This window comes from Ambystoma mexicanum, chromosome 6q, assembly GCF_040938575.1.
Source record: "Ambystoma mexicanum isolate Mex_15411 chromosome 6q, UKY_AmexF1_1, whole genome shotgun sequence".
NCBI lineage: Eukaryota > Metazoa > Chordata > Amphibia > Caudata > Ambystomatidae > Ambystoma > Ambystoma mexicanum.
The window spans coordinates 1254644522-1254670148 of NC_090937.1; the positions used below are offsets into that span (position 1 = coordinate 1254644522).

The window sequence follows — 25627 nt, forward strand, 5'->3', positions numbered from 1 at the left end:
CTTTATGATAAAATAGAAGAATGGTATTGATTGATCGCATGGCCCTCCCATATCTTCTCTCCATTTCTCTTGCATTTTGAGAATACATCTAGCTGGGTCCTTATCATCCCCCATGGTGTGCTGCATTAAAGACTGCAAATTGGGAGTGTCCGGGAAGGCCCTCCATAGTGCGTCTCATACCATTGCCCAAACTCCATAAAATGATGCTCCATCATGTGCGTCATCCCCCAGGGTTACTCCCGGGTATCCGGCCTTCACCCACACCTCCCTATCCTGATCCCCAATTACGGCAACCAATAGGCTCTTAAGATCCCCTATTGCCAGGGGCACCTCTACTGTTTGTTTTTCAAATTCATATATATCCACTTGCTTGCCCATGCTGTGAGCTGTTGGAGGGCCTTAATTAAAAAAAATGTTTATCCATTTGGGGTCAGGGCACATACTATGTCTTCTCTTCCCCCTTATGTATGAGGGGCATCTGCATTTTTGCTCTGCTTCCCACACCCTTCTTCACAACTCCTTTTCTCTTTACTAATGCCATCCGGCCGACCTCTTCACCCCTCCCTTCTTCTTTATTTGGATCCTCTGTGAACGTACCAGCATCCCCTTCCTCCACATTCTCTCCCAACACCGTATTCTCCTCTCCTAAGATAAATCACCCACCCGGGCTTCTTTCTTTCTCAACACCTACATGTCTTATACCTTCAGTATCCATCTTCAGCAGTACTTCCGTTGACTTCCACTCTCCCAATCCTTCTCTCAATACACGTATGTCCCTCACTGTTTCTGGTGTCCCTCACTGTTCCTGTGGATGTCTGTATCCTTTGCAGTTCAGCTTGTAATCCTGTCAACCTATCCTCGAACTCCCTGGACCTCTAACCCGTTGATGTCGATACTTCAGGTGGGTGGGCATACAGAGGTGGGGGAGTGGTAGGCTGTGGTTTTACTGGCCTTGTGGGGGACCCTAACACAGCTGAAGGGGTCCCTATGGCAGCGGGTGCATAACTTGGATTAGTGTATCCTTCTGTGGGATATGTTGTCAAGGGATATAATCCCCTAACCCCACTGGAGCCCCACTTTTCCTTATTCCTTTCCACACTTCCCATCTCTCTGTCTGTGCGCCTCCACTCCTGCCAAAGAGAGGTACAAGCAGAAACATTTAAGGTTACACAGCGTCATAGTGACGCAACAACATACAATAAAAAAAAACACGCGGCTGATTGGATGGACTCTATACAGGTGCTGCCTTTATCCATAAGGCATGGCAGTGTTTTGGTCCCAGCCCAGCCCGTCCGTCTTCCATCACGTGGGTACTGTGGGGCGCATCTCCTTCTCGTGTTGAAGGTCAGAAAACAAATGAATTATACTCCTCCTATACAGCTTGTTTTATCACTCATACTGTGCACTTGGCAGGCCTTAAAACGGACACAGGAGGTACCGGGGCACTCTAACCTTCACACACACATTTCACTCACTCCCGCTGCACCATACGGCTCCAAGGTAAATGGGCTGGGTCATGCTTTGGCCAAAGTGAGATAACATGCACACCAGGCGATGGTCTCTGATCGCGTTTTTGTAGGTCACATTCCTCTTGGGTGAAAGACACATCTTTGCGACACTTTGCAAGAACAATGAATAAACAGTGTGGCAGTTGGGGGTGCGAACTGTCCTCATGGGAGCTCGGGCATGACTGGAGATTTCAATGGCCTTGTGGATTTGGGCCTAGTGCATGTAACGCTGCATTTACTGCGCAAGCCTTCTCTTTAACCTATGATTATTAATACCTACGCAACATAGCGATGCCGCCTGCACCTTGGGCCATACTATATGATTACACTATAATTGGTTATTTTAGCATAGGGTCCTGCTAAATGGGAAGGTATCCCTCTCACTGTCCCCCCCCACTCCCTTGGCTCATCACAGTGCCTCGAATGCATCTCGCCTTACTTTAAAGCGCCTAGGGTGGGCGGGGGCTGTCCATTTTGTTACTGTTCTTTCTGTCAAGAAGGATTTTAGCCAGAGAAGGGCTGTGCCGCTGATTCCAATATTTTCTAGTCTTTTGATGAGTGTTTCATGGTTGACTGTGTCGAAGGCTGCTGACAGATTGAGTAGTTTTAGTACCAAATTGAAGCTGGAGTCCACGTTTGTCTTTACCATACCATATAGATAGTAATGCTGTTTCTGTTCCTCTCATGGTTCTGAAGCCTACTTGTGCCTGACCTAGTATCCGATAATCTTCTACATGTTCCAAGATTTGTTTGTATACTGTGACGAATCTGACAATTTTGTCACTGAATCCCTGGATGGAAGCCTCTCTTACGTGGCCGGTGGAAAAGGCAGAATCTATTTTTCAAAAAAAGTAGCAGGCGCCCCTCTCCAGAAAGAACATGGCATGATAACCTGTTCTGTGTTTTTTTCCACTTTGAGAGTTCGCAGCCATCTGCTTTTTACTCATTGTACCTTTCACAGATGGGAAATATCCATTTGCATATCAGTGTTTGTCCCGCCCACAAGGGCAGTCCAGCACTGAAATGCTATGGCTATTCCCTTCTGAACAAGAATTCCAACAGCAACCCCATACACGTGTTTCAGCCTTGGTGGGCCTCATCAGTGAGGTGAAGCTGTGCCTCTCTGAGCACAGTGAGCAGGGATCCACGTCTGGGTTCCCCCAGGTAACTCAGGGTGACCAACCCCAAGTTCCTTGCAAATATTTTTCAAAAAAGGTAGCAGAAGCTACCTGACTCTGATGGTGGGGCTGGCTATCTGCGGGAATAACACGTGGGAGAGGACATTAGACTAAGTCAAGATAACCCTTCAGTTACACATTTTAGTGACATCCATGAACCTTTGCAACATTCCTATACGGCCTAGTGCAATATAGATACTGATTTCACTGGTTTTTCTAGCCCAAAACTTAATCTTCCACCTTCCCCTCGTTGTATACTGAGACAAGGAAGAGGGATGGAGTAATGAGGATGCCTGGACATGGTAAACCCATGCTGCGTTCTAGTCATTGGGGACTGCAGAGAAAGACCAGGACATTTAAAAGGAAAACAGGTGAACTGAATTCAGGAGAACGAGAGAGCCAGAAACTGGAGAGGAACTTGACTTGTGCTGACACTGTGGAGGACGCTGAATGGCAAGCAATATGCAGAGAGCAGTGCAGGGGCCAATGGACACTGTGTGCAGAGGAGCCAAACTGGGAGAAGTTTGTCGTTTTTTGACAACGGGCAGCTGGAGCTGCCAAAGTCAAAGGAAGAGCGGGAAGCCATCAACTCGCCAGATGCAAGACCAGTCAATGGACCGGGAGGACAGACGGTGGGGATACATGAGGACCCCTGAAGATGCCATCCGTGACTGGTGAGCCTAGAGAGAGTGAGCGGGCTACCGGGGAGCGTCTAAGCGAATGCTGTGTACCGTGTACTACGCTAGAGAGCCCAGGAATGAATATTACTGATACAAACATTGTTATGTTATGTTATATTGTTGAAGGAACAAGCCTAAGTAAAGGCAGAGTGAATATTACTGATACAAACATTGTTGAAGGAACGAGCCTAAGTAAAGGCAGAGTGAATATTACTGATACAAACATTGCTAAAGGAACAAGCCTAAGTGAAGGCTGTGGAAGTATTACCAATACAAACCTTGTTGAGTGAAACAGCCTAGGTAAAGGCAGTGCAACTATTACACTGATACAAACATTTTTGAGAGAAATATCCTAAGAAAAGGCAGTGCAAGTATTTCAGACACAAACATTGTTGAGAGAAAGAACCTGAGCAAAGACAGTGAGTCATTGCAAGTACGAACAGTGTTGAAGGCAAAAGCCTAGATAAAGGTAATGAAATTAAGAAAGGGTAGCTGACCCAATATTGGAACATTGAAATCTATGTGTTCACTGCACTGCCCGTAACTGCGCCGACGCCAATTACAGCGTGGCACAGTGATCAGATAGATCACTTTTCCCCGCAATCATCCAACCTCCAACCCCCACCCCACTTATCTTTACCACGGTGCACTTATGTGTACGCAACCGACTCCCTTGTACCTCTGCGGCGTCAGTCCCTCCCACTTATGTGGGGCAGTGCTGACGCTGCTCGCTTTCTTTATCTTCTTCCTGTCCCCCACTTAACATAGTGGTAAGCGGGGGGACACCCCTGCAACCCATGACTCCTGTTACTGCAACCAAGGAGAGCGTGGGACACCCTGCAACTCCTGCTCTGCTTGGGTGCAGTAATGGGGGTTCGGGATTTTCGAAGTACGCAAAGGCGCAGTTTTCGTACCAGGCGACATTTTAGAGTCGCAGTAATGGTTCGATTCCGAATATTGTTGTAAGCTGGATAAAAGAGACAGTGAAACAAAGAGCGGAGAAGCCTTGGTAGGTTAGTGAACCAATCACACCCAAGCAAGAAAGTGATGATACCCTGGCAGGTGAGTAAAACAGGGGCAACAAGGATAAAGGATAAAAAGGGAAGGTTCATCCCACTTTCTTCATAAACAAGGAACAATACCCTGGCAGGAGAATATACAAGGGGAAGGAAGAAGGACTGAGAGAGCTCCGGGGTCAGCACCCCTATATATGAAAGTGTGTATCAGATAAGGGAAGACATGTGCCTCTTTGATGATTCAAACGGATTATGCGAGAACTGTGATAAAACATTATCAAGATCACTAGAAGAAATCTAGGGGAAGGGAAGCCCCTTTCCTTGTGGAACATTGTTTTCTTTCCATTTGTGCACTTTAGAACTTTGAAACTTCAAGAATAAGCTATACATTTACAGCTCAAAGTAATCCCCATTTTCACCTTGTATTTAGTTTAGAATGTAAGAGTCAGTTTAGGGGTTTGGACACAGGGCTGAAGTTGCTTTGTTTGTTTAACATCCTGACACAGATGTTCCTTAGTTTGTTTGAGGTAGGGAAACCCCTCATGGATTTAGGAATAGATAGGATTTCCCCCCCCTTATAATTTCGGCAATAAAGGTTTATAACCCAAACGTAAGGTGCCACTGTGTCCGAGTCTTACTACTGACCCCTTACAAGACGTAGCTTTCTAGTAGTTTCGCCGGATATGGGATATTTGAGATTGGTCTGTAGTTGCTTAGGTCTATATCAGGTAATAATGTCCCATACATAATGTCCCCATACATAATGTCGCCGGGAAAAGCCATTGGCAACATTATATATGGTGACATTATGTATGGGGGTGGGTTGCAGGGATGTCCCCTGCTCCCCTTGTAAACAAAAAAAAGAATTTGGGGTTTGCGGGGGTGGTCCCTTCATGTTCAATGTAATAATGTCTCCACCAAAAACATCAACTTTTTTGTCAGGAGACATTTCTGCGGGGACATTATTACATGGAACATTTAGGTCTTCCGTGTTTCCTGATGGATCTTTAAGGAGTGGTTTGATGTATGCCAATTTGAAGGATCATGGCATGGCTCCTGTTGCTAGTGAGTGGTGGCTCCTGTTGCTAGTGAGTGGTTCAAGAGGTTGAGATAGTATTCGGCAGGTGTTTTTGGGGTTCGGATAGTCTTGAAAGTGCGGCTGGGGGGGGGTCTGCTGGCGAGCTGGTTCTGTTGCTTTTGTTCACCAGGCTGTTGAATTTATCTGTCGAGATCGGCGAGGGTTTGTTTAGTCTAGTGTGTGGTTCCGGTGTTGGCTGGTTGAGGTGGTTGATTGTACTCAATGATTTGCTGGATGTTTGTGATTTTGTTTATGAAGTGGTCTGTAAGGTTGTCGCATAGTTCTTGTGATGGGGTTGGTGTGTTGTTGCACACTGCTAGGTTTCTTAACTCATTTATGATGTTGAATATCTCTCTCTAGGTGTTGCTTGAGTTGGTGATCCATTTGTTGTTGAATGTCTTTTTTGCTTTCAGTATTTCGGCTTTGTATATTCTATCCTGTCTTTCGCATGCGTTTTTTTTTCTGTTGGTCGTAGTTTTTCCGCCATTCTTGATCAAATTTTCTGTTCGTTTTTTTCAGTGCTCTGAGGTGAGGTGACAACCACATTGCATTGTTTTCTTTAGTGAGGGAGTGAATGTTTTTTCTGCAGCGATGTCATCCAGAGTTTTTGGGATCCATTTTTGGATAATGTCTGTTCTTTCCTCTATGCTGGCAGATTCTGCAATGGTAATTGATGGTTTTGTGACTTCTAGCCTTGAGTTTAGGTCTCTACTGTTAACGCATTTCCATTTTCTTTTCTGGGTTGGAGGATTTTCTGGGAGGTTGTCAGGTATCCATGTCGGTGGTTGGATCACAAAGGGTATAACGAGGTGGTCGCTCCAGAGGATTTGCAATGGAGGTGCAGTTGTGACCAGGTCTTTGTTACACAAAATTTATCCAGCTGTGTGTGTAGTTCCTTTCACCAGTAGTTGTAGACACATTGTTGCTCGTTGATTACTTAAGGGTTTGGGTGACTTGATGTTCTCCTCTTCAAACCAGATGTTGAAGTCTACATTTATGATCGGGTGATCATGTTTAAGGGCAATGTTGGTGACGGCGTCCATAAAAGTGTCTATGAAGGTAGGGTTGTAAGTCGGTGGCCTGTTGATAAGAAGAAACGTTAGGTTGGTTTGAAGATCCAAGGCTAAGTGCATGAGGAGTGATTCACAATTTGGGATGTTTAATGGTGGTGCTGTTGATATGTTTAGCCGGTCCTTGTATGCTACGGCTAGGCCTCCACCTCTTTTTCCTTCTCTGTTGGCTTGTTTGAGTTTGAAGTTGTTGGGTAGTGTAAGGGTATGGAGCATAGGGTCGGCACACAGGAGACATGTTTCTGGCTATATAGTTTTATTGGTAGAAAAAGCAAAAGAGAAAATCCTCTCTGAACCTAGTTGTAAGAGGGATGTCCCTGCCTCAAATATTCCTAAGGAGTATGTCAGGATGTCAGTCTAAAGCAAAGAGTCGACCATCCTGTGTCCAAACAAAACCTATTCCCGACCCTTACACAATACATGCAACCAAAGAAAAGGGTAGGTCTTCTGGATTCAGAAGAAGGGTTCCTTTTACGGCATGATAGCCGAAAGTTCACTTCTGGTTGATTCAAAATCAAATGCTTTTCTTAAATGATACAAATCGAAAGTCTCGAAAAAAAGGTTCCTTGGAATGCAGGTTCTATAAGGCACATAGAACAAAGGAGTTTCATATTTTCACAATGTCGAAAGAAGGATCCCCTGCTCTTGATCCCATAAACACCAGGGGGCATATCTCCCTTCCCCTGGTCGTTTCCACAATGCTTTCAATGATGCAGATATAACAAAGAGTCTTGTATTTTCACAATGTCCAGAGAAATACCAATTCCACTTGATTTCGCAAACACCTAGGGGTATATCTCCCTTCCCTGGTCTTTTCCTGTTTCTTAACAGTTTGTACCCTGTTCACTATCCTGCCATGTACTCTTGTCATCTGATCCCAGACCCCTGTGATATTGGTTCTCTCTCTTTTGAGTCCAGGACCCCTTTGGTTTTCTTCTCTGTGGGTCCCAGACCCTTTCGCTTCTTCAGCTTTGGTCCCAGACACCTTGGGTTTCTTGCTTTTGGGCCACAGATCCCTTTGGCTTTGTACCTGGTTCACTATCCTGCCTGGTATTCTTGCTGTCGGGTCTCAGACCAGTGCAGTATTGGTTTCTCTCCCTTTTGGGTCCAAGACCTCTTTGGTTTTTTTGTCCTCTGGGTCGCAGACCCTTTGGCGTTTTGCACTTTGGTCCCTGGACTCTTTGGTTTCTTGCGCTTGGGTCCCAGACCCATTTGGCTTCTTGCTCTTGGGTCCCTGACCCCTTTGGTTTCTTGCCCTTTGGTCCCAGACCCCTTTGGCTTCTTGGGTCCCAGGACCTTTTGGCTTCTTGCTCTTGGGTCCCAGACCCCTTTGGCTTATTCTCTAGATATGGACAGCCCTTGTCTTCTGCACACCCAGGGACTGCTGAAACGAAGATGACTCTGGAGGGTTATATGTGATTTTACCAAAGGTAAAAATCAGAGTGGTAAATTTCAGAGTGGTCCAAATATCCAAAAAATGCCCTGTTCTTCTATCCTTTTAACCCCACTCCAACCCCATCCCCACCCGTTTTAACCCCTTACCCAACTACCATATATATATATTTAATTACACTTTTGGGTATTTTTTTGGTATTTTGGGTTTCGGTAAAACTTACCACTGTGATTTATTATCATTAAAATGATTGGGTACCCTCTGGAGGACACTCCTTACTAGATGCCGATCCTGACCCATGTCCCACTTCAGTATAGTCTCTCGGGGCTCCGAGCAAGTCTCCCTCCCTGGCCTCATGGAAAGGGGCGACGACATCCAGGGATTCATCACAGTAGGCAGTTGTGTACTATTACCTTGTAGTTTTGAGTTAGCCAGGTTTTTGTGAGGAATAGCATGTCTGTCGCTCCATCGCTCAGTAGTTCGTACAATTCTGTTGTTTGTTTGGACATTGATCTCACATGACTAGGTTGCAGTGTGTCTTTTTGCTTCCAGCATTAGCGTGTGTGTTCAGATCTGATGTAGTTTGGCAAGGTTTTGTATTGGATTGATGTTGTCTTCTTGGTCATCTCCCCGCTGATGTTGATGACTCAGCTTGTCTTGCCAATGTCTTGTGATGACAGGTGTGTTGGTGTTGTTTTCTGCAGTTCTGGCTCCGCAGGATTCCCATCTTTGCATTGGGTTTCTGGTTTCTGGTTATCCTTCTTTCCTGCTTACGGTTCTTGAGGACTGGTGGTTGTCCGATAGAGTGGTAAGTTAACAGTGGTAAATTGACAGGTAGGGCGACAGGTAGAGTGACTTTGGTCTACTTCACAGTGGCAAATGACTCTCTATGGTGGTTGTATTTTTTCCTCAGTTTAAATCAGATTCACAATGGCAAAAGCCTCCCTGTGGTGGCCTGTGCCTTTATCTTCCCTTCTGGAGTTCTATGTAATTACTGTCTGCTTTGCTGTGGCACATGTCTTCATGTGGTGGTTGTATTTTGTCTCTGAGTCTCATGGAGCTTAGAAGCTTCAGGATGCTGGGGTTTTGTAGTTCTATCTGCTTCACAGTGGCGAGAACCTTCCTGTGGTGGACTAGTGCTAGATGGCTGAAAAGTGTAACCAGCCTTATGTCAGGGCTAATCTGTGGGGGAATACAATGCACTACAGTACAATACAATGCAGTGTAGTTCAACACAACCATATTCCATTGAAACCAAGTCCAATTTAGCAGTCGTTTTGGAGGAGGGAGATAGTGAAACACAGTATTATTTAAGTTAAGAATGCAACATTAGCATTTAATTTCATTTTTTTAAATAAAATTTTTATTCCCAACATGACAACCATACAGCACAATCCAACATTGAATACATTAAATCTTTCATGTAGTCACATGTTGCTTTTTGTTTTTCCCCCTCTAACTCCCAACTTCCCCCCTTCCCCAGCCTAAAGCACCTCTCAAGCCCCGCGCTCCCTTCCGTCACCATTCCCACTGCTACTCCGCCTCAGATGGGTTATCTTCTCTGGAGTCAACCGGGTCTGACACAGATAATGTTGCTATTAGTTGTCTCCAGGCAACCTACGTGTCTGCTTCCCCCTCCCCTCCTCTACTTGCTGCTTTGCTCCTAACCGTTGTTTCAACCTCAGCCCATTTCCATAGGTCTTGCCACCAGACCTGTGCCAGTGGTTTCCTGCTCGCCTTCCAGCTCATTGCTATCCTGCATTTCGCTAGTATATATGCCAGGTCTTTTAGTTTGCTCACGTGTTTAGCTTTACTAGGCCTGAGGAACCCCCCAACAGGCACACCCACAGAGATCTCACGTCCAAATGTATCTCTTTTACCGCCATGAAGTGGGCCACCTCTCTCCAGAACTCTCCTATTTCGGGGCATGACCAAAACATGTGTACCATTCCCGCATCCTCCTCTCCACATTTCGGATACTTCTGTGCACCTGCGTGTTTAAACCGATGCAACATTACCATTGTGACAGAGTCCCTTACCTGTGTGTCGCTGCAGAGGGTGATGGCTGTGCTTTGCGGGTACGGTGCACCGGTCGTGCGGACTGATGATGAAGGTGTGGAGCTGTGCCGTTTGCCGTTGCCCCTAGCCGGTTGCCCAGGCAGGTTGCCCTGGTGCTTACAGCTAGTGTTGTTTCCTATAATGATGAACCGGGCAGGCAAGTGGGGTGGGTGGTAGGGGGTTAGTTAGGGAGATGGATAGTGGGATAGATTGGAAAGGAGAGGCGGTGGCAGATTTCACGGGGCAGATGGGTTCAACACAGTGGACAGCCCCAAACCTCAGCAGGATTCCAAGCAGTGGCAGTGTTCTTAGTGCAATGGGGTTAGGCACAGTGGCAGACTTCAGCACAGGAAGATTTAAAACAGTGGCAACACAATGTTTGGCTTCTGATCACGGCGGGATTGAGCTCAACCGCAAAACTCAGAGTGCACCCTGACTCAACAAGGGGGCCAGCCTCAGAATGCAGCTACCCCCCAAGGTATTGCTAACCAGTGCTTTATTTGTGGAGGGCTTGCCAGGGCTCAGCCTCGATACTCGACACTTCCTCCCTCTTGCCAGCTGAGCAGGAGCTCTACCGAGCTGTACCCGACCCTGCAGGAGCAGAGGGAACTCTGGAGGATGAATCCACGTGCAGCCCTCACAAAGCGGTAAGCGTTGCAGGCAAAGCGCTATAATAGCAAATATAATTGCACATGCCTCCGCTTTACCGTCTGTTAGCACCCGGAGATTAAGACGAGAAAAATCCCTCTTTCCGGCATCACCCTGACTGCTAGTGGCTATAGTATGTCCACTGTCCCCATTGAGCACCACGAGATCGTATCCCATTCAAGATGGCCGTCCGCCATTAACGCTTGACTCTCTTTTGCCGAAGCAGACCCTGCAGCTGACTCTGCCGACCCCTGATTGGCCTGCGGTCCAATTTCCTTGCCCAATGAGCGCTGGCAGGCGAAGCCGGCCCACTTTCTACAAGGCCCACTTGAATCAAGGCCAACGCCTGTCTTCGAGCCTGTCTTATCTGCATCTGCCCTCTGCCACCCCCCCAGCCTCTCACATCCCAGCCAGCACAACCAGCTTCCCATACTCTGCATCCAGCCGACGCACGTCCATACAAGCACCTGAAGTTGCTCAACTGTTTGTGATCCTCACACGTCTAATGCATTAACTGATGGACTTTGACTAACCAGGTATTTACAGGTACACTGTTGTAAAATCTGCGTAAAATGGTTCAGCCAAGCAGGCACCCTCGCCATACTTTGTAAGCTTTCACGCTCGATCTGATTCACCTCGTTTGCTACCTCACCCATGCCTAGCCACTCACCTGTCTTAGGTAACTAGCATTCAACAAGAAATCGGTCAGCAGCCACGAATAGTATCTCCACACTAAGTCGCTCATAGGAGAGTCGCCAGTTTTACCCTACAACCTATTGTACTTCAGTGCCCCTTCGTTTTATGCTCCAACTTACAAAAGAAAACGACTTACAATTTGTTCATACTATCATTATCTGTCTACATATGTTTTTAATATTATACTCTAACGTACAATAGGCGAGTTGCTCCTAAATTGCCTCATACCATTTCACTGCCCGGCTCTCCACCAAATTGCGCAAAGCCTATAGTAGTAAGCTCTCCCTAGCCTGCCTAATTGTTACTGTATGTATCCACATGCCTGCATAAACGTTCCAGACCACAATAGATGAGCTGTTGCTAGACTGTGTAATACTGCTGCTATATATATGCTGTTCCTCTTTGCCTAGCAGCCTGCCTAATTGTTATTTTTATGCCCACACATGCCCTGCATATACGCTCCAGACCACAATAGGTGAGCTGTTGCTAGACTGTGTAATAATGCTGCTATTTATATGTTGTTCCTCATTGGTCTATATCAACTTGCTCTAGCCGATTGCCGAAAGTTCCTTTTCATACCTTCCCCTTCCTGCAGAAATGGCCACTGTCTATATCACTATCACATCCCAGCCTACCTTAATTTGTACTAGCCTAACATTCACCGGCTACCCCTATACGAGCAACGGTATACATGATAATAGGGCTACCCTTACCATTGTGGACCCACACAGTATTGCTACATCCTCACCTTAGGTACTCAGGACCCCATCTGTCTACCTCAGATCCACTCACCTGCCAACATCGTTCTGACACTCTCCTCGCTCGCCACACCCATATGCCTTCTGGCCAAACTCGTATCATCCATTGCCCTATTAACTACAGCAACTCCCCACCTCAACCCACTCACAGAAAGGGAACTGACCAAAATGCTGCTCACACAACTGTCTCCCCTACAGTCCGCTCTCCACTTACAAACCCAATCTAATCTGGCCTGCCCTACAGATCTAAGGAACCTCATATTAGGTAATAGACTACCCAAGCGGACATATACCCACCAGTACCCTAACCACCACAAGACTCTGCCCACCAACAACAAGTGCAATAAGCACACTAGGAAAGTCAGTAGTAACAATACACTTAGGACCAAAGCGCCCAAAACCTTGCCTAACAATGTCCACACCACAGAATGTTCAAACGCAGCACAAAACCTCAAGGGATGCTCTCATTAACTCTAGATGCTTAATAGCCCATGCTCCCGAAATCTCAGGTATCATTACCTGCAACCAACTTGACTTCCTAGCAGTCACTGAAACCTGGCTGCACAAAGCTGCAGGCCCAGCCTTAATGCTCCCCATACCTCCTAACTTTGCCATATTCAGAAAAGATAGAGACACCTCTAAAGGAGGCGGCATAGCCTTTATATGTAAAGATAACCTTATCATCAAAGAGATAGTTAGTGTTACCATGCTACCAGCAGAACTACTCTCCCTAAATCTAGAACTCTCCCCTTCACGTACAATCACGGTACACCTTATCTATAGACCTCCAGGTCCACTAGGTACCTTCGAAGAGGATTTAGCTACCCTCTTAAACACCAACGCCAAACCAGGAACCCAAATCATCCTACCAGGTGATTTCAACTTAGGTTACAAAAGACACCAATGCCTCCTCTATAGCTAACACCATCTCAGAAGCAGGGCTCACCATTTGGAATAACGTCCCCACGCATTGCAAAGGCCGCACATTGGACTGGGTCGGAGACATTAATTGTGCATCCACCATAACGGCAATTGAACCTTGCATCTGGACGGACCACTATCTGATCTCATGACCATCTCTGATCTTCCCCAACATAAAGCCACTAAATCATACGCTCCTCCTGCCCTCACACGCTGCAAAAAAAATATAACTCTACCCACCCTCATCCCGCTGATTCACCCGATCACTAACCTTTCTAGCCTGATCACTCACCCCAATGACCTAGTTGACCTATACAATAACACAATCAACCCTCCGATAGACGCCATTGCGCCACTCAAGCTTACCAAATCTAAACCCCCGGCCCATTTTAACACTTGGTTCACCCCAACGCTAAAAGCCCTACGCAAGGAGAAACGACACGCAGAAGCCCGCTGGAGAAAAAATCCTTCTCCCGATAATAAAAACCTCCTTACCACCCTCACCAAGAACAAATCATCCAGGCTAAAAAGGAGACATTCAATGACAGAATCAAAAAGCTAACTCCAACCCTAAGGAAATCTTCTCCATTTTGAGAGAATTAGAATCTCGCATTGCTCCCATAGACCCGTGCGTCAAAGACAAAATCTGGTGTACAAACATCAAAAATGCCCTATGCAACAAAATCACAATGCTACAGAATAAAATAGCAGCTAAAGAATCCTCCCTCCACAACATTGCCCTCTCAACGCAAAAAAACATTCTCCAGGAATTTGCAACTAACCAGATCAAACCTCCCAACCAATTCAGCTTTAGAGCCATCTCCATTCGGGAAACTAAGAATATCATCACATCCCTCAAACCCTCTCGATGCCTTGGTGACACTTGCCCAGCCCCTATCATCAAAGAGGCTGTGCATGAACTAGCCCCCTTTGTCACTACATTTATCAACGCATCATTCAAATCATGCTCTATACCCACTAACCTCAAAGATGCTTGGATACTACCCCTCCTAAAAAAGCCAACTTGGACCCAAGCATCCCAACTAACTACAGGCCCATAACTACTGTCCCGTTCCTCCTTAAGATCCTAGATAAAGCGGCATATCTACAGATCCAATCCTACCTAGAGCTCAACAATCTACTAGGGATTAGACAATCAGGCTTCAGTCCGAGACATGGAACTGAAACGGCCCTCCTTGAACTCAAGAACCAACTAGATGAGCGTAAAGACAGAGGTGACATCTCCATTCTCTTTCTCCTAGACCTATCCGCCGCCTTCGATCTGGTTGATCATAAGATTCTATGCAACCACCTTCAATCCGCAGCCAACTTCTCCACACAAGCTACAGCGTGGATAACCTCTTTTCTGGACAAGAGAACTATAAGAGTCTTCTCACCTACCTCAGCAGCAGATCCAGTCCCCATTACCTGCGGAGTCCCCCAAGGGTTGTGTGTTTCCCCTACCTTGTACAATATTTTTACAAAGCCCCTCTTTGATATATTGGACAAACTAGGGGTCTCATACACCAACTATGTGGACGATACGCAGATACTTATCCCAATTCAAGGCGACCATGACAATGACACTACCCTCATAAATAAAGTCTACCAAATTATCCAAACGTGGATGGCCACACATGGCCTATGTCTTAACAATGATAAGACCGAGTTACTGATCATCGGCTCCACGAACAAACTTAACAAACTGTCCCATCTCTACAACTTCATCACGATCGATGGCATCAAAATCAAGGTAGCTAAAGAAGTCAAAACTCTAGGATTTTACTTAGATTCGGCCCTCACTCTCGATAAACAAGTAAATGCCACCGCATCAGCCACCAGTTATACATGCAAACTCATTCACGCCTGCAAACCCTTCCTATCTATAGTCAGCTGTACTACCATAGCGAGAGCCCTCATCCTCTCCAAACTAGACTACTGTAATGCACTGTATCCAGGCACTAGTAAATACAATAGTAACAAACTCCAAACCTTGCAGAACAATGCCCTCAGAACAGTATTAGGCATCCCCAAAGGGCATCACATCTCAGACCAGAGAAGAGCCGCCAACTGGCTTGCCATTATTGACCGTATCAAGTTCAAAACTCTCAACATTACACATAACTGTATGAATAACAAGGCACCTGCCTACCTCACCGATAAATTCACCAAGCATACCTCTGAACGGCCTATTAGAGGAGCCCAGGCAAATGGCATCAAAATCCCCAATTTTAAATTGAAATGAACGGGAGGTTCTAGCTTCCCTGTACTAGCTGCTCACCTTTGGAATTCCATACCAGACTCGCTCAGAGCTACCCCTTCCTTTCACGTGTTCAAAGCCAATGCTAAACATTGGCTCCACACTAATGACTGTTAACTTCAACCTGTATGTACCTGAACACTATGTATATTGAATGTAAATACTCTGCATCATTAACTTCTTTTCCTTCCTTTCACGGAAAACTATGCTACAATGTAATATAATGTATGATCTACATGTCCTCTTTTAACATAAGTACTGTATAATAACTATGTACCTGTAACTAAATACCGTGCATGCGCCCAGTTGCTTAACGGCCCGGTGCACTCTATAAATAAATAAACAATACTAAATAAATAAACAATACAATACTTATTTCTGACCCCAGCTTGATTATGATGTAGTATTTTGCCAACTTTATTATCGTAACTGTCTGTCAGTCCTAGTGATATAATAATCAACCGCAGAGTGCACTGCCAGGGTCAGCCAGGGTCTGTACATACTGAGCGGGCTCATTGTTATTCATGAACCTGATGACCCAGTTTGGCAGGGCAGGGCTATTTATCAATTTTCATGAATAACAATGAGTTGGAAGCTAACATGCTGGGCACTGATGCTGGCCAGGCATCGCACTGCTCCACTCAGCCTGCATGACATTGCTGCACGTTCTGTACTGGAATAACTGGCAGGGTGGGTTGACAACCACAGTCCAGTCACCAGCCAGCAGCCCCAACACAGGGACAATGTCAGTGAAAAGGCCCATTTCAAAGACATGAGTGACCACCTATACAGGAAGATCTTGCTGCAGTGGTTGACACGCAAGTTGATCAGTTTAGTAATGATTTTTCCTGCATGTGTCCATCAATTTACCATTGGAGGAAAGCATGTTTGCTTGTGTATTCTGTGGATAGAGGGTTAACATGTTCTACCTGCCACTGATAGGATCAGAGCATAATGTTAGCGATTATCTGTTCCAAAGACACAATTAATGTTACATGGATTGATATCTGTAAATCACACAGTGCATCATTCACCCTTAATGAACTGATGGGAGTTGCAGCTTAGACCTCACAAATGTTGACATTGTATGGAGCACCTGTGGGTGGTGTCAACAGTGGGTGGGGCACTGTCTGCCCCATTGTGTCACAGGTGTGCTAAAAAATATTTGGGCCCTGGCACTTATTTTCTTACATATTAAGCACTTGTGCTAACACAGTGGCTAACATTGTGGCATTGAAAGTTCTAAACAGTGGTGGACTGCAATTGGCGCCTGAATTCAATACAATGTAGATTACCCCTGCTAACTGCGCAGGAAGTATTAATTCTATTAAAGACTAGGAGGCGAGCATTATGCGTCAACTTATTTTATTCACTCTTCAGCAGTTTCAACTATAAACATAAGAAAAACTGAACATTTGACTTTCCTTTCAGCACTTTTCTTTTTCTTGTTTAAAACTACAAGTCCCATAGTCTCTGTATTCCTTCTAGCACTAGTCCATGTTATGACCACATCCTCTCCTTAGGCTCCTCCTCTTCTTTTGATGCTCTGAACTGCATCTTTCCGAACTTGAAATAACAAACTGTCCATCAAACGTGTTGTACCATTCCAACTGATGCTTGTTCTTGCTGCGAATCTCGCTGCGTGGCAAATACCGTCCTGCTTGATCGCTTGGACATCTCGTCTTCAATTATTCTTTTGGTCCTCTCCTGGGGGGTGTATAAACAACAATGTTAGGGTGGTGTTCATGTACAGTCCTTCATAATAATGCAACCGTTTATACAGTTGTACAGTACGTATGAGAGTGGGAAATTAAGGCTCGCCTCCTAGTCTTTAATAGAATTAATACTTCCTGCGCAGTTAGCAGGGGTAATCTACATTCTATGGCAAGACTAGAGGCGTGCATTATGCTTGTTTAAAGCTTCCCTAGAACTGTTGTTGCTATCCCTCTAATTGGTTTAAAATAAAACTGTTTAAATGTACAATCGCTAGCCCAGTCTGCTGCTTGCATGATATCCAGCAGAGTTACTCCTGCTGTAAATGCTTTGGACGCCATGGCTCCTCTCACTGAATGTGCCCCGTATTCTTTGAGGTTGATACCTGCTAATTGCATCACTTTGCGCACCCATCTAGCTATGGTGGCCATAACCACTGCCAGAAATTGTGTGTTGCCAGCCGCTCTGCACTCTGCTCTCGTACTCTTTAATACCTCTACCGATGCACCATTTGGAATTCTTAGGGAAATAAGGCCAATGTACTGAAGGTGGATCCTGTCTTTGTTCTTCTTACTATCGAGAAGGTCACTCCTTCAGGTCCAAAAACCTTCCTATGAATCTCTAAGGCTTTAACATCTGCTGCTCGCTTACAGGATACTAGGCACAAGAGCATTGCTAGTTTTCCTGACAGTTGTTTTACCGATAGAAATCTGTCTGCTGGCCAGCTGTCTATTAATCTGAGTACTACTGTTATGTCCCACAGCGGTTTATATTTCGGCTCGGGAGGCGCTTTGTAATGTTCTCCCTTTATGAGCCTGGCCACTGCTGGGTACTCTCCTGCTGGCATACCCTCTACTGGCATGTGGCCTGTGGAGATGGCTGACCTGTAAAACCTGATCGTTCTGAAGGCTTTGCCATCCTGCGGGAGGTGTGCCAGAAAATGTAGGATCGCTACTATAGGTGCTGAAACAGGATGAAAATGTCTCCCTCTGCACCAGCTTTTCCACTTGGCCCAAGCCGTGTCGTAGCTCCTCCTGGTGGAGGGGGGCCGAGATTCTGCGATAAGCACCAGCAGCCTGTGTCGAAATGCCTGCCAACTCCCAGCGTCTCCTGATATTCTGCACGCTATCAGTGGGAGAATCCCCCTCACTCTCAGAGGGTGAAATGATCCAGCTGGGTCCGTGAACAGGTGCTCCCCTTCTGGAAGTAATTGTGGTGTGTCTGCTGTCATCTCCATCAAGGTCGGAAACCACACTTGAGATTTCCACATCAGGGTTATCAGGGAGGAAATGCATAATGTATCTCCCCTGCCTATGCGTGTAAGAATGTGTCTGTGCCCTGAGTGGCTGGGTCCAGTCTCCAGCTGAAAATGTTTTTTGTCTGCGTGTTGAGACACGAAGCGAAGAGATCGTAGTGGTCATAAACAGTATTAGAGTTAGGACTTTTTTTTTCATCCGTCAAGGGAGCATCTACACAAGGAAGTTCAGGTAAATTAATCTATCCTGAATGTTTCCAGATACCTTAATTTGTGCCTCAAGAATATGAGCCAAAGTGCTGATTCTTATTTTTTCGGTTTTTGTCAACAGCTACTGCACTTATAATGAATGAACCTTCAGTAAAAGAAGATTCCAGACCAGTTGCATACTAACTCTAATACTGTTTATGACCACTCCTGAAGAAAGTCCCATCATTGCTAAGAGGACGGAAACATGTTGAGTTTACAATTTAGGAGTAACACTAGATTGTTTAAAAGTATTTAGAGATCCAGAGGGATCAGAAACCTAACTTAATAGGATTCATTGCAGAGGTTTGAATAGACATTGGGCCTCATTACGACCCTGGCGTTAAGGGTTTAACGGCGCCGTAAAAGGTGTCGGCACCGTTAAACCCTTAACGCCTGATTACGAGGTCCCTTTGCGGGACCCGACCTTAACAGCTGGTGTTTCCAGCCGTTAAAGTAGGGACCCACAAAGGGACTTTGGTGCTAATAACGGTACCGTTATTAGCGCCTTCCCCATTCCCATTGAGCTCTATGGGGCAAAATGGGAATGGGGAAGGGCCATGGCGGCATGGGGAATTACCGCCCCACCAACATCGGAATGGGGTGGTAATCCTCCATTCCGCCATGGCGGACACCGGCATGGACCATGGTGCTAATAGCACCATGGTCCTCTACCTGGGTCGTAATGAGGCCATTGATGTATTATTTTACATTTCTATTTTTAGAATTCTTTTGAATGAGTTTTGTCATTGTCACATTTGTGTATCTTTTAGAGTGTCTGAAGATGTATTTTATATGTACAGTGTCTCTCACATCATTTACGAGATCTATTTATCTTGAAATCCCTAATAAAATGTATATGTTTAAATTGATGTCGTTTTTTTGAAAAAGGGAGCAGCTGTTGACATTTTCCATTCTCCTACCTTTCTCTATATTTGAAAGACTTGTAGTTTTAAACAAGAAAAAGAAAAGTGCTGAAGGGAAAGTCACATTTTCAGTTTTTCTTATGTTTATAGTTGAAAGTGCTGAAGAGTGAATAAAAGAAGTTGAAGCATAATGCTTGCCTCCAGTCTTGCCATAGAATGGCAAACCTTAGGGACAGCAGGATTCAAACAGTGGAAGCACCAGGGGTGTTGCTAGGTCTGGAAAAGAGCAGGGGCTAAGCTAATGTCGGGACTGTTCGGGACTCGGGGCTAGCTAGCCTTTCGGTTGTAGCCCGTGAGCTTCTATCCGGGACTACAACCAAAAGACCTGGGGCTATAGGCCCCTCAGTCCCTCCACCCCCAGCAACGCCTCTGGGAAGCACAATGGCTGTCTTTGAAGCGCAGCAAGTTTTAAACACAGTGGTGACCCAGTGGCTACCTTTAGAATGCCGCAAGGGGCAATACAGTGGTAACCCAATGGCCAACCTTTCAGCGCAGCAGGATTGAAAACAGTGCTAACTCATAGGTTAACTTTAGACGCAGCAGGGTTCATTTAAATGATGTGCACCTTTTCTAATTTGCTTGTCACATTATAGGGAACTTGTTTCTTTATAATGAATCTCTTGAGATGTAAGTGTTTATTTGTGTATTTATGGGGGGGGGGGGTGAGAAAAATCTTCTGGGTTCACCCTGTCCCCAACTCACATCACCGCCGCTCCCCACCCCCTGCCTTTCTCCTGTGGCTGGTGGAATGCAACAGTAATTTGCCAGCATTGGTTGCAACCAGTTGCCAATGTGAGTTCACGGCTGTTAGAATGACAACATGTCGACATTTCTAAATGAAATATTCAGTGGTTACTGATTTTAAATTAATTATTGTGTTAGCCTTTGGTTTAAATAATTCATTGTACTTTGGGGTTTTGCATTGAAAAATTAACACTTTTTCCATAATTTGCGCCCATAAAAATGATGCTTCTTAGTCCAGATCTTTTACAATCACTGTCCGCAACTTGCTTCGTTGATATCTCTCTTTAAACGGGGTTCCTTATTTCGATAACAAAAACATTGGCATTTTCGATAAGAAAGAAACATATGCGGGAATCAAAGTGTCGCGTCTCTCCTGAAACCTTATTTTAAAAATGTGACTGTGCTGTTAGTCTAAGTTATGTTTATCCTGTGGGCTGTCTTCCACATGCTTTCGTGCAATGCTTCTCCATAAATAAAAGCTGGGTGTATGTTTTTCTGCGGTGCAGAGGAACGCCGCGTGTATGTCCTCGAAGTAGCACCTGCTGTGGGGCTCAGGGTTATCCGGGTGTACCCGCCTACCCTAGCTCTCTGCCCCCGCACTGGAGGGAGGGGCCACGCGGTGTCCGGAAGAAGGACCTGCCACTTGAAATCCACGTAAGAAAAAGTCGCCCGGACAGACGATGGTAGAGCGGTGCGCCTCCTGCCTCCTCTGAGGTGGCCGTCGGGTTGCACTCTGCGCCCGGGAGACTGGCTCTGCAAGCACGGGAAGGCGGCGTCTCGCGCGAGGAGATGCTGGAAGGCACCCGTGCCCGGTGACCACAGTGGCCGGGACATCACGTAGACAGAGGATGTGGCGGCTCAAGGCATCTGGAGTGCGCACACTGCTGCTGCTACTAGGGCTGCTCTGCCTGGTAAGAACCCGCACTCAGTGCACCTTCCAGTCCACACTCCCGCAAACTGCCGCTGAATCCCCCCTGCCCCGTGCAGCGCTTTCACGTCAATTCCTGCCCGCCCGGAAGACTTGTGCCCTCCCTGGCACCTCCCTATGGGTCACAAGTCCAAGGGCGCCCTCCTAATGCAAACCACGGGGCGTATACTTGCCCTAATATGGTGGCATGCACTGGTGCACGGTAAGGCAGTTCTACCTGCTCTACTGCAGGTTTAGACCAGGAACAGGGTTCAAACCCCGCCCACATTGCTAAACACACAGACACACACGATTGTCGACGAGGTATGGACTCTTAAAGGAGATGACGTAGGTCGTTCCAAAGGTAGCACTAGAGAGAGGGAGAGAACACTTTCTAATGTGCAGCACGAGCAAAGCAGGCAAACTACGCAGCTATTCACAAGGACCGTCCCGAACTTGGCATAATTTGCAAACTGAATGCATCATATAGCATCAAGTCAGATCATGGCGCATAAAGTCACAGTAAGTCAATACGAGACACACTGTCAGACACACCTGATAGACTCCTGCTGAGGAGCCCACACCTTATACCAGTGGCTCCAGTGGTTTACCGTAGTAAACTTGGTTGTACAAGGCCTTTTCGGATACACTATATTTATGGGAATAGAACATATTATTTCTTCTGCCACACACTAGTCGCCACATGGAATACAAGTCTCGAGCAGGAAGTGTCGGATTCTAATACTATGTAAAATTGTCAAATTACTGACCACTTATTCATTTTTATGTACTTTTCGTGAATACAGATACATGTTGAACAGCCTACACAGTAAGTAGTCAGGGTGGGTTTAGCCCTGCTCCGGTGGCGCGTCTCCACAGGCCCCCTATTTCTTTGACTGGTGTAGCCTGTCCACTTGCGTGCACCCCCTACTTGTTCCATTTTCAAGGGCAAGCTAGGCGCCCAGCATTAAAACTACGATGTCTTGATGAGGTCAAGGGCTAGCACAGTGCAAAGCAAACAAACCAGGTCAAGGGGAAGGATGGGGCAAACAGGGTCTGTGGATAAGGAGCAGTGGAGGGCTGAAGAAGGCAATTGGGACACAAGGGAACCATTGAAAGGGGTAACACGAAAAAAACAATACAATCAGGGAGCAAAAGACAAGTGGCGCCAGAGATCAGACCACAGACACTCTCCAGAAGGGCAGCACCAGGCAGAACGATTAAACAAGTTAGAGGTGGACTGGCTATTATTTTACCTGGCAAACGCCCTTTGGGGAAGATGCATAAATGCCCCCAGGGCTGTCCCCTGATCATTTAGGAATGGATTATTGCTGTAATATGCTGGTTTAAATTTTCCCCTGTTCTGGAATTGGGCGACATGTCATTTACTACCCCCCCCCAAATCAGGTGTGCACGACTTTGATTGTTCTTTTTATGAAACTGGGACACACCAGTTTTACAGTATCAATTGCCTACATCCTACCTCCCATGGGACAAGGAATACACAGGGTTGCATAGGTGTGTTTATTAAACAAATATAAATAATCACACACATCAAAATAAAAACAAATTATACACCTTTATCATTCTATATTACATCCTAATGTCAATGATTACTACAATGATGAATGATCAAAACATTGGTGAATTCAATGACCAAAGCTGCATTTAACTTGGATATAGACTTTTCAAAGCACACACGTCACCGCCGCATGTACAATTGGTTTACCCTGAGTGCACATTCTACATGGGTTGAAAAGTGGATGAGGGTTTAGGACAAAGCTTTCAATTTATGGAAAACAAAATTAAATCACAACATCCCAGCAAATCTTAATCCATCTTCTTTTAATTTATTAAAAATAAATGCCCCCCTTTGTTCTCAGTGGATATGTCAGTGAAGGAATACTCTGCTGGATCCCACATAATATTGGGTTACTTAATGCTGGCCTTTGCCATATGCTGAACAGTTCGAGTTTGGATTGGAAAATGGAACAATTTAAAGTAGTTCATTACCACTCTACCGAGTAAAATGGTCGGTAGTGGTGCTACAAGAATTAGTAAAATGGGGGAAATATATAGGCATATTTATGATGACTGCCTAGCAAATAGGAAAAAAATGAGGAAGCAGATCAGACAGATAAAGCTTACACATGAAGTTCTATAAGTAAAAATGGAACAAAAGTAAAAAGGTTAAGCAAGAGCATAGAAACTATCGTAAATCGATGCTTCTCTAATGCATCAGGATGCAGAAAACATGGTCTATATAGTCTTATTGAGAGGGATGCTGCTTCCTTTTGGGCTTTAATCAATACATAAGATGCTTTTTTGAGGAACTATATTCTTCAAATGCAAGTATTCAGATGTTAACTGGCTCTACTTCTGTTATATCTGTGGATGAAGAATGGAGGTTGAATATCGATGTTGAGGAGGTTTACGAGATTATTATAAAATGTAATACCTTCCGAGCCGCGGGACCCAATGGTTTTACCGATAATACTCTAAGAGGGGATGCAAATAATTGGGCAATTGCTCTATCAGTTGATAGCATTGTTAAAAGTCAAAGATGTGAGAAGAAAAGGAGAGAGTGGAGTCAAAAATGACCCTGAGTTTTTTTTTTGCCTCACTAGTAGGTGAGAGCGCAGGGCCAAGGGAGGCCAGCCACTGGGAAATTGGGAAAGCGGGGACAGGTGTCCCAATGAGGATGATCTCTGGCATTGAGGAAGAGATTGTTAGCAGCACACCAAGACTGAATTGCGGGAGGAGTGAGGAGGAGGAAGAGGCTGAGGGTAGCCTGAAGGAGAGCTGTGTGTCATCTGCATAACACTGAAAGTTAGAGGTGAAGGTGGAGATACACTGGGCAGAGGGATGGGTCAGATCCCTGGGGGACTCCACAAGTGGAGAGTGATAGAGGGGAGAAAGGACCTAAGTTCCACCTGGGGAAGGACGGTCAGAGAGAAATGAGGCAAGCCACGCCAGGGCCAGATGTGTGATGCCCAGGGTATCACGGAGATGGGGATGTTGTGGTTTACAGTGTTGAAGGCAGAAGAAAGATCAAGAAGAATGAGGACAGAAGGAGAGTTAGACAGGATTTGAGAGCAGGTTTTCACAGGTGTTCAGAAGAGCAGTTTTCATGCCTCTGGATGCTCTGAAGCCAGACTGATGCTCCTGGAGACATCCGACAGATTCAGTATGGAGGGTAAGCTGAGAGAGAGCTAATTTGTCCAGGAGTTTGCCCATGAAAGGAGTGATAGAGATCGGGAGGTAGTTTGCCGGGATAGAAGGGTCAGCAGAGGATTTCTGTGAGCAGAGGGTGCACAAGAGAGTGCTTGAGAGAAGTGGGGAAAACTCGTGCAATGAAAGAGAGGTTGCAGATGTCGGCCAAGGCTGGAGCAAGAGAATCAATGTTGTCCTTGATGGTCTTAGGAGGTCAAGTGTTAACCTGTTTGGAGGAGGATTTCATGGACCAGACTTGTCTAGAGACCTTCTCTGGTGTGACGGGGGAGAGGGAGGAGAGCAGAGGGGGAAGTGGCCGAGGGGGGACCCAAGAGAAGTGGGTACAGGCGAAGGTGGTTTGGGGGAGAGAGATGACAGGATGTCTTGTGTTTTGGTAGTGAAATGGGCAGCCAGGGCCGAGCAAAGGGCCCGGGTGGGTGCAGTAGAGGATGAGCCTGCAGTAGGATTGGCCAGTTCCTTGCAGACTTTGAAGAGTTCAGCCGTGTTGTAAGAGGCTGCTGAGATGCAGGCTTGTATATAGACTGTTTTCTTGGAGCAGATGCAGAGTCTATATTGCCTTTGAAGAAGGCGGCAGGCCTGTTTGCCATATGGTGCATCTGAAGATTCTCCATTTCCATTCTGCTGCTCTGCACTTTCGTTTAAGGGCAGCCAGCTCGGAGTCGTACCAAGAGTTGCACTTTTTGGAAGGCTTCAGACGGACCCTCATGACTGGGCAAGAATGTCAAGAGTGTTGGAAATGGAGAGGTGAAAGTTTGAGAGGGCTGTGTCAGGGTGGGAGTCAGCCGCAGGAGTAGGAGGAGACTAGGTGGAGGCAAAGGCAGGCACTGTCACTCTTTTCATAGGTTAGATTACCTTGAAGGCAGGAGGTAGTGAAGGGACTGCCAGTGCTAGCAGAGAAGAGAGCTTCATATGGGAAGAGAGAAGAGAATGATCAGTCCACGAGAGTGAGGAAGTGAGAGGGATAGAGAGAGGGATGCCTGTGGACATAAAAGCATCTAGAGTGTGGCCAGCAGTGTGCATCGGCCCGGAAGGTAGAATGGAGAGAGAAAGAGAGTCGCATAGGCTGCAGAAGGGACCTGAGGAGTCAGGAGAATCAAGATGGATGTTAATATCCCCAGAAGGAGGAGTTGGGAGGAGGAAAGGAGAGGAGGCTAGGTCAGCCCATTCAGAGAGAAAGAGGGTAGGCTGGCCCGGCCGCCGATAGATGGTGGCCAGAGTGAGAGAGGAGACAGGGGAGAAAGAGAGCCTGCAGACCAGACATTCAAAAGAAGAGTAGACCTGAGTGGGAATGATGGAAACAGAGATCCACTCAGGAAATATCAGGGCTACTCCCCGTCC

General features: G+C 46.0%; 1 protein-coding gene across 3 annotated transcripts in view; it reads left to right on the plus strand.

The window, feature by feature from the left end:
- Positions 1 to 25627, plus strand: part of SEL1L3 (SEL1L family member 3) — a 797084-nt gene that overhangs the window by 104661 nt on the left and 666796 nt on the right. The window contains exon 1 of one of the 3 annotated variants that reach the window (XM_069631850.1): positions 20699 to 21059. The exons of 1 other annotated variant lie outside the window; for it this stretch is intronic. In XM_069631850.1, the coding sequence (XP_069487951.1) occupies positions 20997 to 21059 (63 nt within the window). In that variant the 5' untranslated portion in view covers positions 20699 to 20996. Of the gene's footprint in view, positions 1 to 20698; positions 21060 to 25627 lie in introns of those variants that run through there. One more of the 3 variants, XM_069631848.1, reaches the window with a different exon arrangement.